Here is a 13247-nt window from a genome sequence, read left to right as displayed (position 1 = left end):
AATGTATCCACTGAAGCATGAGACACGCATTACATGAAACACTACACAGCGGACAAGGTCTTAAACATTATGTATCGAGCAAATAGGGAATAAGGACACTGCGTTAAATGGAAACAGTTGAAAGAAGGTGAAGTTCAAAAACACTTTGAAATTGAAATGAACGAGCAGTTTTGAAATCCTGAGACAAGGTGTACATGAATGAGAGTTTATTAACACCGAAACAGCGTACGAGGTCATCTGCACAGCGTAATTAGTTCCAATGCGAGGAGTGACGTATCGTGTATATCTGAGGGAGTGTGGGTCATGTTTAATGAACGTTCTATTGAAGGAATTCAGATTCAGTTTTATTTTATTGTAAAGATACAAAGCAGTTTGAATTAAATAATGTCTTCTAAACGAAGTATTTTGGATTTCAGAGAATAAGGAAATGTGTCGTCTTGTGCTCTGAAACAATAAATGGCTCGAATTGCCTTTTTTGTACAGTGAACAATGAGGTAAGATTTTGCTTTGAGGTGGTACACCAGACTAGGAAACAATGCTTTAGTCGAGATTATATTAGAGATTAATACAGTACTGTTTTAAGCCAGACGGGTAAAAGATTTCTATATTTGTTGATGGTGCCTAGGAACCTTGAAAGACTGCTTTTAAGTTTGCTATGTGTGGGCACTCCAGCATAGATGCTCATGGAAAATGACGCCCAGAAATGTTTGTTCTTCTTCTCTTTCCGAGGAATAGCCTGCAAAGCTAAGGCTGAAACGTTGCTGAATTGGTTTGTTTCGCGCGCGAACCAATAAGTACTTACTTTTTAACACATTTAAAGTTAGTGTTTAACAATTGCCCCCGTTCAACTAGCCAGTTATTGCATTTTGTTTCTAGGTGTTCAGAATTTTCTTCAGAGAGAGCGAGAGAGAAATGGACGGAAAGGCAGGGAGGGTAACCAGGCAATGCCCCGTAGGCTGCCCTAAACTTAGGGAGGGGAACAGAGGGAAAAAAAGGAAAAATAGTGGCAATGAAATGAGTTTTTCAAGTGTCCATCGACCACTATGTCAAAGGGACAGAGAGTGCGCACTAAAAACTTAATGATTATAGACGGGAATACAACCTCGAGTCATTTAAGAATCTTAGGAGTGTTATCACCACTTTCCTTTGTGAGGAAGGTTGTGTCCAAGGACACAGCCTGCTGCACTCTGTTGCAGTCAGTAGCAGTCTCAAAACGAGGGCAGTCACAGAGGAGGTGCCGGATCAATTCATTGCAACCGCACTACTCACACGCTGGAGAGTCTGCGATTGCAATGAGATTGGAACAGGCGTTTGTGAACGCCACTTCCAGCCACAGGCGGCACAACAGTGTACTATCACCTCGGGGGAGGCCGAATGGTATATCCAGTTGAAGCAAGAGGTCGAAGTGGTGCGAGCGGGGTGTCCAACCTCCAGGGGTAGACCACGACTGTACAGCCACGTTTCGGGCGAGCAGTTGAAGGTGCCTTGCTGCGTAAGCTCTTGTTAGAGGTATGCGGACAGTGTTGGTTGTATCGTGAGCCGATCGAGCAGCATCGTCAACTAAGGCGTTACCAACAATGCCGCTATGGCCTGGTACCCACTGGAAGATGATTTCGTGACCCTGTTCGATTGCCTGGCGGTGCATATATCGTATCTCCGCTACAAGTTGCTCATGGTCGCTATGCCTCAAGGCAGATTGAAGACATTGTAGGACAGCCTTTGAATCACAGAAAACAGCCCATTTTTGAGGTGATTGTATGTACGCACTTGGCGCGAGTGTCAACGTCGGAAGAAACTAGCTTTCAAGCCGGCTGGCTTGCTCCATCCCATTGCTCCGCCGAGAATCCCTTTCCACCAAGTCGGCATGGACTTACTAGGCGCATTTCCCACGTCATCATTGGGTAACCGGTATATTGGGGTTGCCACCGACTACCTCACCCGGTATTGCGAGACGAAGGCCCTTCCCCACGGTACTGCTGCTGAAATTGCCGACGTTTTCCTGATCAGCATAGTCCTCCGTCATGGCGCTCCATACGTTGTTTTAACTGACCGAGGCACAGCGTTCACGTCCACACTTATAACGTTATGCGGCTCAGTGGCACAAGTCATCGTAAGACCACAGCTTGCCATCCTCAAACCAACGGCCTAACCGAGCGCCTCAATAAGACTATCGCTGATATGATTTCTGTGTACGTCGACAATGACCATAAGAACTGGGACCAAATACTTCTTTATTCATCTAAGGCGGTTGTAGATCACGTTCTGTCCACCCCCGCCCCCCATTTAATGGTCACAAAGAGCACGTATTTTATGAAAAATAAATTAAAAGTTCGATCACGGCCTCGGCGGTCGAATTTCAATGGAGTCGAAATTCTAGAGGCCCGTGTACTGTGCGATATCAGAGCACTTTAAGGAGCCCCAGGTGGTCGAAATTTCCGGAGCGCTTCACTACGGCGTCTCTCATAGCCTAAGTCGCTTTGGGACGTTAAACTTCATAAACCTAACCAAATCGAAAATTTCGCAGAGCACTTTAGTCGGCTTACGTGGAGGACTGCGAAAGCATGTGTTTTGTGGAAAGGAAAGGTTTTTCAGAAAAGGAACGTGCGCAGTAGCTCTAAAGTCTCGACATTTCGGTCAGACTCCTCAACCCTGCCTTAAAGCATGCAATTGAAGGTGCATATGCCATCGGACGGAACCCCTGTCGCAAGCTAGCCTCCAACATATAAACTATATGGAAAGAGAAATGCTATGACACCACCCGGAATTGTGTAGAACGAACGATTGCTCAAAATTTGGTGAATATATTTAGTGTATATATTTAGTGCGATGATCTGAAAAGACGAAAACGAGGTGGCAGTGCTTACTTTTCTTAAAGAACTACGCTGCTTTGCGTCCATGAAGGAAACCGCAGCACTAGTGTCGACAAGCGCCATGACAGAAACGCCATCGACGGAAATTTCAATGAGGTTAGCGGCTGACGGATGAGGCCTTTCGAAGGTCGATGTGGACGCGGTTCTCGCCTCAGGAACTGCGGCGCCTAGTTTTCCTCCTGGTTAGCGGTGGGGCGACGTCGCATAGGCGAGATAGACCGGCGTCGTGGAGAAGAGGGCCGGCGGCTGGAGAGGGTAGAAAGGTCCGGGGAGAAAGCACTAATTTGCGGCGGCGCAACTGGCACAGAGTACTGACTCGTTGGAGGCGAGTACCCAGTGGCTTGGGGAGGAATTTCCGCGTCCGGAAGACGACGGCAGCAATGCCGGGCTACATGACCTGGGAGTTCACGAAAGAAGCAAATCGGCCGATTGTCCGTTGTGCGCCAGGAATCACTGACCCTTGGAGTAGGTCGACGGTAAGCCACCAGCACTCGCAAATGCGCCGGAGGCGCACTATAGATTGGCGGTTGCGGTCTTGCGACGGCCTCGGCATACGTCGCTGGAGCCGCGACAGGAGGCGGTCTCGCGACGGCTTCGGCATATGTGAGCGGTGCCGCTACAGGTTGTGGTCTGGCGACAACGTCAGCATATGTCAGCGGAACCGTGACAGGTGGTGACGGCTGGGCCGGTAGAAGAGCCTCAGCAATTTGCTCTTGAATTGTATGTCGGAGCAATGGACCCAAATATGTTGGTCGATCTTGAGCGCTCGGCAGAAAGGAAAGTAGACGTGCCACTTCTTCCGGCCCGAAGTCTTTAATCTGCTGTAGCAGCGAGGGGTCAGGAGGAGGTGTGAGCCCAGAAAGCGACTCAACCTGCTTTGGCCGCTGGCGTGTCAGAATCCTCTGCTTGCGCAACTGCTCAAAGATTTGACAGAGCGTGACAACTTCAGCAACGGTACGCAAGTCGTGCGCTAGAAGCATCTGAAAAGCGTCGTCATCGATGCCTTTCAGGATGTGTTGAATCTTGTCGGCTTCCGACATACGAAGATTGACCCGCTCGCACAAGTCGACGATATCTTCAGTGTAGCTAGTGAAGCTTTCACTAGCCTGCTGGGATCGTTCGCGCAATCGCTGTTCGGCTCTGAGTTGCCTGACAGCCGGTCGACCAAATACTTTTGAAAAATTAGTCTTAAAGGTGGACCAGGTTTGAATATCTGCCTCATGGTTGCGATACCAGAGGTTAGGCACACCGGCGAGATAAAAGATGCCGTTGGTTACCTTCGTCACATCGTCCCATTTGTTGTATACGCTCACCCGATCGTACGATGTGAGCCAATCTTCAGCATCGTTCTCGTCGGTCCCGCTGAAAATGGTCGGGTCCCGTTGACGAAGGGAGCCGGCACAGATGACAGCCTGGCCCACTTGTACGGCCTGGTGTTGGACGTCCTCAGGCATCTTGCGCGTCGGGAGAGCACGACTACGAAGCTCCAGGGCCAATTTTTACCCCGCACCTCCACCAAATGTAACGGGGGGTTTATTACCAGGTACTTGGGCTATGGGTACGGCAACGGCAGCAGTCCGGGATCAGGTTGGCGAAGCACACACAAGCGTAGCGCTGGCAAAAACTCGCGTGAGCACTGCCACCTCGTCTTCGTGTTTGCAGATCATCGGATGCATCTTTTTCTTTATCCTTACATTAGAAATACTGCCACCACATTTAGGTCAACCCGTGGTGACATCATTGAAATTTCGTGTGTGCCGGCGTTATCTGTTGCTGAAACTAGCGTCGTCATTTAGGGGGACGCGGCTTTCAGCCACGCAATTGTTTCTCTCATTGTTCTTCTCTTCTGTCTGCACGTGGCTCCGATTGTGACTCTGCCAGGGTGTGAAGTCATTACTCTCTAAATTTTATGTCATCCTTTCGGGTCATCTCGCACGCTGGCGGCCCGGGATTGATTCCCACCAAGAACAAATTTTTCCTTGCATATCTTTATTCTGTCTCATGACTTATTGCGTCATATGACCGATGCCGTCAAATAAAATGTGACGGCACAGTGGACCGACTTCCAAAATTCCATTTTAAGATTTTTACAGGAGTGGAGAAGAATATATGGTAAACAAATACAGTTTTAATCATTAAAGTTTGAAGCTTAACATGGGATGATACACAGGCAACTCATGTCGCATAGACAAGGAAGGAATCAAGAGATAAAACAAGAATGACTTTTGCATAACAGAGATACATTGAAAGAAAGCAGAGCAGCAAAAAACAGATTCATGCCGAAGTAAATTTAAAAACAGAGCTCTTAGCTTGTTTGATAAGTTTGTCTACTGTGGGCTGAGATGTAATTGATGGGTGAAAGTGGCACTAATCTCGGATTACTTGTCGAAAAATTGAATATCGGTAGGGATTAATGGAACAAAAAATTATTAAACGGTAGGTGCATTCTTGCATCAGTAGCTCTTGAATGGCTTATATGAAGAAAGTCTGTAGGGGACACCATTTATCTGTTAGTATGGAGTGAATCCAAAAATTTGAGACGGAAATAATTTAGCACGGCTGGACAGCTTGTGAAGACCTGCTGATTGTAAATGTTCAGTGGGTGGATGTGTGTGATGATAGCAGTTGAATAGCGCGGATTTCCTCTGGATCATTTCGAGTGTTCTAATGTTATCTTTGATGTCAAAGAACCAGGCTATGCTCGTGCATTCCAAGGCAGGTCGTATAAGAGTGACATAAGCTAGAAGTTTCATATTAATTGTGGAATGTCGAAAGGTTATTTCAAGGATGAACAACTTGGTGTTTGCTTTACTAGCAATGCCTTGAACATGCGCAGTCCAGTTTGCGTCAGAAGGGATCAGAACAGCCAAGTACTGATATTCAGTCACACCTTCGTGACGCAGTGTAGATCGTCAGACCCTGGGCGGGCAAGTACAGAGGGCAAAACGCATGTCTAGAACAAACGAACTCTCTGTTTCGCACCTCTCAAAGCCGCTACGACCAGGAAGTCAAGAAATGGCAAATAAATCCTATAAGCTTAACTGCAGATGCTCACATCCAGGTGCACCTATATATTCCTGGAATTAATAACAAATCTGATTTATCATTGCCTGCTCTCAAGCAACTGACACTGCATCATTTGCATTTTAACCATAAATTCCGCATACATGCCTACACAGATGACTCAGTGACCTCAACAAGCTCTGCTGGGTCTGTGGTGATACCGGCCAGGTCTATTTTAATGAAGGTGAGGACTACCTATCTCACCTCTTCAACTGTTGCAGCACTAGCTGCCCTACGGGCTGCAGTTCAGTTCATTAGTCAGAAATCTGCACATGACTGGACAGTTTTCACCGGCTCTAAAGCAGCCCTTCAAGGCCTGCAAACTGCACTACGCCGTGGGTCACACGAACAACTCGTTGCCGAAATCCGCAAGTTGTACCATGACGCCACATTGAAAGGACATGACATAATTTTCCAGTGGCTGCCGGGTCACTGCGGCATTCATGGCAACCACCAGGCTGACGAAGCTGCCCGTTCTGCCCACAATGACAGAATCCCCGTTAATATCCCCGTAACGAGAGCTGACGCAGCGTGTGGGCTTCGTTCCTTGAGGCTGGAGCTCACGCTTTCAGCGTGAAACTCTGGAGAGTTGTGCAACCGTCGCCTCAGGACATTGGACCCTGGACTGCGCCTCCGTCTTCCGTGTAATGTAGCGCATCGTGAAGCCCTACTGTGTCGTATATGGCTCGGTGTTGCCTTCACGAATAAGTATGCTTTCCGGATCGCGATGGCCGACAGCCCTTCTTGTGTGAACTGCGCCTGTGATGAGACAATCACCCATATCTTGTATGAGTGCCCTGCCTTTGTAGCCGAAAGACATAAGCTGCGATGTGCTCTGGAACGCCTGGACCCTCGCCCTTTCACAGAGGCCAAGATCCTCGGAACGTGGCCACAACAGTCAACTGCCATCAAGGCTTACAAGGCACTCTTTCGCTTTTTGTGAGCGACTGCCTTGATTGACAGACTGTGATTATTTCCCTTTACTTCTCTCTTTCCTCTTTAATTCACCGCATTCCCTTCCCCTGTGCAGGGTAGCCAACCGGAATCCTTTCTGGTTAACATCCCTGCCTTCCCCCCCATCTCTCTCTCTCTCTCTCTCACATCCAGACCATTTTAACCCAATTTTATCTATAGATATCGCGCGTTCAGCCCCAAACACGCCCAGAACGTGTTCTAGGCAAGCGTTTCGCCCTCTGTACGTTGGAGTCGGCGAGATTGGTCCTAACCATTTGATGGCCTTTGCCATACGTGAACGGTGGTCGATTTCCGGCCAAAACGGTTTCTGTCGTACGGGAATGGTGGCGAAATTCTACTTGAAATTTCGCGCTTGACTGAAGTTGCATGCTCATGGGGAGGTGCCGCCACCTTCTAGGACTTACAAGAAGTGCTAGAAAATCGTTTATGATAACTTCTGGCAGAGAAAAAAATGGAGGCTTATCAAGATTAAGCCCAGTGGATGCGAAGCATGTTAAGCAGCTGCCTCAGTGTGGATGGGGCTAAGTAACGGAGACGTGGTTTTAGGTTAATCGTCGTACTTTATTCTTTGCAGCCCGACAAACACACTCTTATGGTCCGTAAATGCATGACTCTTGGTTTGCACGTCACTTATTCTGTATTGTCTTTGAGCATTTCTACACAACACCAAGTCTAAACTGTTTCCCCACTGATTCGTTTTGCATTCCTACTATTAACGTCCTTAGCGTTAGGAGGCATCTTGACCGCATACACGCCCGGCGCAAAGACGCTGGCGCGGTTGCGGGCACAGAGACTGACGCGACGGCGGACGCGCGCCGCCTTATCCCTGGCGTGACGTCACATATCACGTGATGCAGCGATGGTGGCGCCGCCGCCGCGTCGCGCGCGACGGCGCGAACCGTAGAGTGGAGGCCTCCGCCGGGCAACGTCCGACGGCGCGATATGAGGCCCCATCTGCAGACGGTGTGACGTCATCACGTGACGTCACATCATGTGATTTCACTTCAAGGTCAATGGTGGCCACTGCCGGGCGTCGCGCGAAGGCCCGAAACCTACGTTAATATGCTTCGCATAAAAAGAGTGCTGATATTGACCTCCACGTGTAGAGTGGTTTACGGGGACGAGCATTTGCGGTTTTGAATCCTCACGAGGCGTGCGAAATCTGTTGTTGTGTTATTGGCGCTTTTGGTGAGGCACTCGAATGTTAATTTATATCCTTACTAGCACTCTCCTCTGTTTATTACCGACGTCTAAAAAACATTATTCTGCTTTACGTTTGCACAGCTTGTCAATGTTAATTTCTATTGTTATTGGCACTCTCCTTTTTGCTGACGATCACACGAATATTTTTGCCCTGCAGGTTTTCTGAGTTCCTTGGTAATCAGATTCCCGATAACGTGGCGATATGGCAGCAAAAGATGTCTCCGTAATTACCCGCAACTTTTCCCCCAGTTTTTTACGGTTTGGTTTATTGAGGTTTAACGTCCCAAAGCAACTCAGGCTATGAGGTAAGCCGTAGTTAAGGGCTCCGGAAATTTCGACCACCTGGGGTTCTTTAACGTGCACTGACATCGCACAGTGCACGGGGCTCTAGAATTTCGCCTCCATCGAAATTCAGCCGCTGCGGCCGGGATCGGACTCGCGTCTTTCGGGCCAGCAGCCAAGCGCCGTAACCACTGAGCCATCGCAGCGGGGCCCAGGTTTTTACCCCTGTAATGAATTGATTTATTTAAAGTATGAAAGAAATTATTCTGAGCAGATCTGGTAATTCTTTTTTCTAAACAATTCGACAATCACAGCGTTAATAACATAAAATGAGCTGGATGTATCCGCAGCCATGTAATGGACGCGGTATTTTCCTTCTGGCCTTGGCGCTGACGAGTAAGTAAACCAATCAGCTTAGCATGGCGAAGAAGGAAACGCAATAGAAATTGACTACTCAGGAGTAACGCTCACAGCTTTTTGATAGAAATAGACTATGCAAGGTCGCGAATGACTTGCGCATCGGTAGGGAGCGGCCGCATACCATCACGATGAACGCGTTGTTCAAGTGTTCAAGAAAGTCAAGATTAGGCATGCCGAATGTGCACCTTACCTTACTGATGATGAGACAGTACTACGCAAGGTGTTCGAAGAGCTGCCGAATGCGTGGAGTGTGGTCGTCTGGGTTTCGGCTAAAGACGAGATCATTGATGTACGCAAAGCACAACGAAAGACTTCGTGTGACTATGTGCCGAAATGCTAAAAAGTTTTAGCTTTGTTGTGATGGCAGCGGGCATCCGTAGGTATTAAAAAGGCTAACCAGCGCTTAATGGCGGTCTTTGGAATGTCCAAGGGCTCTACAGGAGGCTGATACGTTTCGGCGAGGTCTTTGAGGAAATGGTTTTTCCACGCAGTGGTGTCATAGGTTTCGTTATGTTAGGCACGAGATGGCAATCGGAAACGGTGACTTTGTTCAAAGCGCAGTAGCCACAGCAGGACCACCACTTACCTGGGGACTTCTTGTGCGCCATATGAAGGAGAGACCACCAAGGATTCATGACGGCCGCACAATGCAAGGTAGCCATATGGTTAAATTCCATATGGCTCATATGGATCCGAGTACCATACCATATGGTCAAATTCGGCTCGGACAATCTTGAATCCATTGGGCATGAGGCATTGTAAACGAACATAGGCAAGTTGTGTTGTGCTGGTAATCTTTTGATTATCTGTGAAGGTAAAGGATGCGCAATCAAATGACGAACCACGAAGAAAGACACAGGGACACACACAAGCGCACTAACAACTGTTTATTTCTTCCTTGAAACGCTTACTTATACATCTGGCCACGCATGCTCAAAAGCAATCTCTAACCACAATAGTCATGCCAACGGCTGTTAACGCAGACGCGAACGCAAAAAGTTGATTTCGGCAACGTACAGAGCCACGGACGTGTCACTGATACAATCTACCTCGTTTTCCTTTATGTGGAAAGCTTCCAAAGCCAGCCGCGCTTGTTCATTTTTACTTTTTCCCAGTATCACGGTCTCGTCAAGTCGCGGTGCGCAATTGCGGCAAGAACTAAGATGGGACACAAGGTGTGCCCCTTTGTCTGTGTTGTTCCTGACTTTATTCGCATGTTCCCTGAGTCGCTCGTTTATGCACCGCCCTGTCTGCCCGATGTAGGTCTTACCACATGAAAGAGGGAAGGAGTATACCACCCCTGTGGCGCAAGGGATGTAGGTAGACCCGTGCCTGATTAGGCATCCACTCCTTCTATCACCGCACGTGCGGGCGCACAGCTTCGCCAGTTTATTCGGCGCAGAAAACGCCAGAGGAACACCATGCCTGCCTGCAACTCTCTTGAGGTGATGAGACACCTTATGCAGATATGGCACCACCACAGGCCTGAACGCTTCGCGTTCACTCGTCCCTCTCATACTTGGCGTACCGGTCTTCATCTTTCGTATCAGGGCCTCGGCAACCGCCGTCAAGAGCGACATAGGGAAACCTGCTGCCGAAAGCCGGCGGACCTGATTGTCAAAACTTGCCTGCAATTGATGCTCACACGACTTTTTGAGAGCCGAATCCATGCAATGGGTAGCAATGCCTCTTTTCACAATCTTGGAATGCTCTGATTTGTACGGCAAAAGTTCCTTTTTTTGCACGAGGTTGGTAAGACCAACATACATGCCGCACGCAAAACTCTAGTTTTAGGTCCATGAACTGCAGAACACTCCTGTGGGGTAACTCATGTGTAAAACCAAGACCTTGTCCGTGTTGCTTAAAAACTTCTAAAACTTCATCAATCGCATCCTGGCTGGAATAGTCACGCGCTAAAAACACTAAAAAATCGTCAACGTACCTAAACACTTTTAAAACCTTTCCCTTGCTAAAAACATCGTCTAAAGACTTGTCAATACTCGATAAAAAAATTTCACAGAGAACAGGAGCAACGCAGGACCCGATACAAATGCCGTTGCGTTGCAAAAATGGGTGGTCATTAAAAACAATAAAAGTGACCTTAAGATAATATTCTAAAAGATTTAAAAAGTTCCCCACAGAAAGTCCCGTAGCGTTTTGGAAACTGAGCTCACCATTTTCCTCAATGCATGATTTCACCGCATACAAAAGCTCACGCTGTGGCACTGAATAGAACAAATCTTCTACATCTACTGAAAAAGCATACCGGACATTTGTATTACTTTCCAAAAACCGCACTACATCTACCGAACTCTTAGTCCTGAACGGATCGTTAACCTTTAGCAATTTCAGTCTCTTCTGCAAGAATAAGCTAACATTGTGCTGCCAACAACCAGACTCACTGACTATGGTTCTGAAAGGTATTTCCGGCTTGTGCGTCTTTGCTGTGAAGAAAACCGATAAGCACTGACCTCTACTTTTATCTATATCCCGAGCGAGCGTCGTTAGTTCAAGTTTTTTGCAGAATTCTATAAACTTAGTTTTTACTTTTACTGCACTTTTTCGGACTGGGACAAAGTTTTTTGACACTGCCTGCAGCGCTTTTTCATCAAAAATGCCCTTTTCAACAACAACAAAGCCACCTGTCTTATCGCCCTGCAATAGACGCAAATTGTTTGCTTTCAAGAAGGACAACGCCTGCCTCACGTCATTGTCCACAAGGCGAGACGGCCTTTTCGGTGCAGACTTTTCCAAGCACTCCACTCCTTCAAGCAGGCAAGCAGGCAAATGGTGAGCTCAGTTTCCAAAACGCTACGGGACTTTCTGTGGGGAACTTTTTAAATCTTTTAGAATATTATCTTAAGGTCACTTTTATTGTTTTTAATGACCACCCATTTTTGCAACGCAACGGCATTTGTATCGGGTCCTGCGTTGCTCCTGTTCTCTGTGAAATTTTTTTATCGAGTATTGACAAGTCTTTAGACGATGTTTTTAGCAAGGGAAAGGTTTTAAAAGTGTTTAGGTACGTTGACGATTTTTTAGTGTTTTTAGCGCGTGACTATTCCAGCCAGGATGCGATTGATGAAGTTTTAGAAGTTTTTAAGCAACACGGACAAGGTCTTGGTTTTACACATGAGTTACCCCACAGGAGTGTTCTGCAGTTCCTGGACCTAAAACTAGAGTTTTGCGTGCGGCATGTATGTTGGTCTTACCAACCTCGTGCAAAAAAGGAACTTTTGCCGTACAAATCAGAGCATTCCAAGATTGTGAAAAGAGGCATTGCTACCCATTGCATGGATTCGGCTCTCAAAAAGTCGTGTGAGCATCAATTGCAGGCAAGTTTTGACAATCAGGTCCGCCGGCTTTCGGCAGCAGGTTTCCCTATGTCGCTCTTGACGGCGGTTGCCGAGGCCCTGATACGAAAGATGAAGACCGGTACGCCAAGTATGAGAGGGACGAGTGAACGCGAAGCGTTCAGGCCTGTGGTGGTGCCATATCTGCATAAGGTGTCTCATCACCTCAAGAGAGTTGCAGGCAGGCATGGTGTTCCTCTGGCGTTTTCTGCGCCGAATAAACTGGCGAAGCTGTGCGCCCGCACGTGCGGTGATAGAAGGAGTGGATGCCTAATCAGGCACGGGTCTACCTACATCCCTTGCGCCACAGGGGTGGTATACTCCTTCCCTCTTTCATGTGGTAAGACCTACATCGGGCAGACAGGGCGGTGCATAAACGAGCGACTCAGGGAACATGCGAATAAAGTCAGGAACAACACAGACAAAGGGGCACACCTTGTGTCCCATCTTAGTTCTTGCCGCAATTGCGCACCGCGACTTGACGAGACCGTGATACTGGGAAAAAGTAAAAATGAACAAGCGCGGCTAGCTTTGGAAGCTTTCCACATAAAGGAAAACGAGGTAGATTGTATCAGTGACACGTCCGTGGCTCTGTACGTTGCCGAAATCAACTTTTTGCGTTCGCGTCTGCGTTAACAGCCGTTGGCATGACTATTGTGGTTAGAGATTGCTTTTGAGCATGCGTGGCCAGATGTATAAGTAAGCGTTTCAAGGAAGAAATAAACAGTTGTTAGTGCGCTTGTGTGTGTCCCTGTGTCTTTCTTCGTGGTTCGTCATTTGATTGCGCATCCTTTACCTTCACAACATCATGTACCAACTAGGCCCTACCCAAGTTTTGTTGAAGTTCCTTTTGATTATCGTCGTGCCTGGCTTGCTGCAAGAAGTTCGACTGGCGAAGCAAGCCTGGAAACTCGTCGAGTCTGCCCACAGACTGATGAATGTAATCTGTTGATATGAGTGCTTACAACGGCTGTGCCTTGTACCGCGTGTTGAGTGGTAACACCGACAAGACTTTCTAGCCGTGTCCACGAGGTGGCCAAACCGACGATAAAAATCTGCGCTACGAGAGTGGTAAGCCAAA

General features: G+C 47.8%; 1 protein-coding gene across 1 annotated transcript; it reads right to left on the bottom strand.

Moving 5' to 3' along the window:
* Positions 1-3522: 3522 nt before the first annotated feature.
* LOC149346505 (uncharacterized) lies at positions 3523-4324 on the bottom strand. The gene is made up of 2 exons (XM_089541360.1): positions 3662-4324; positions 3523-3582 (listed from the first exon to the last, which is right to left on the bottom strand). The coding sequence occupies exons 1-2, from the start codon at positions 4322-4324 to the stop codon at positions 3523-3525; spliced, it is 723 nt and encodes a 240-aa protein (XP_089397486.1).
* Between the last annotated feature and the right edge of the window lie 8923 nt (positions 4325-13247).

Source organism: Amblyomma mixtum, chromosome 4 (genome assembly GCF_055824585.1).
Source record: "Amblyomma mixtum isolate Tamu chromosome 4, ASM5582458v1, whole genome shotgun sequence".
NCBI classification, from domain to species: Eukaryota; Metazoa; Arthropoda; class Arachnida; order Ixodida; family Ixodidae; genus Amblyomma; species Amblyomma mixtum.
The sequence above is the reverse complement of the archived record's forward strand: the minus strand, read 5'-3'. Positions and strand labels throughout refer to the sequence as shown.

Bases quoted from the DNA above. Each gene is read 5' to 3' on its own strand.
- LOC149346505 (XM_089541360.1), bottom strand. From the start codon at position 4,324: ATGCCTGAGGACGTCCAACACCAGGCCGTACAAGTGGGCCAGGCTGTC. The intron at 3,583-3,661 runs GCACGTCTACTT...ATACAATTCAAG, and splicing joins ACTTCGGGCCGGAAGAAGTG to AGCAAATTGCTGAGGCTCTT.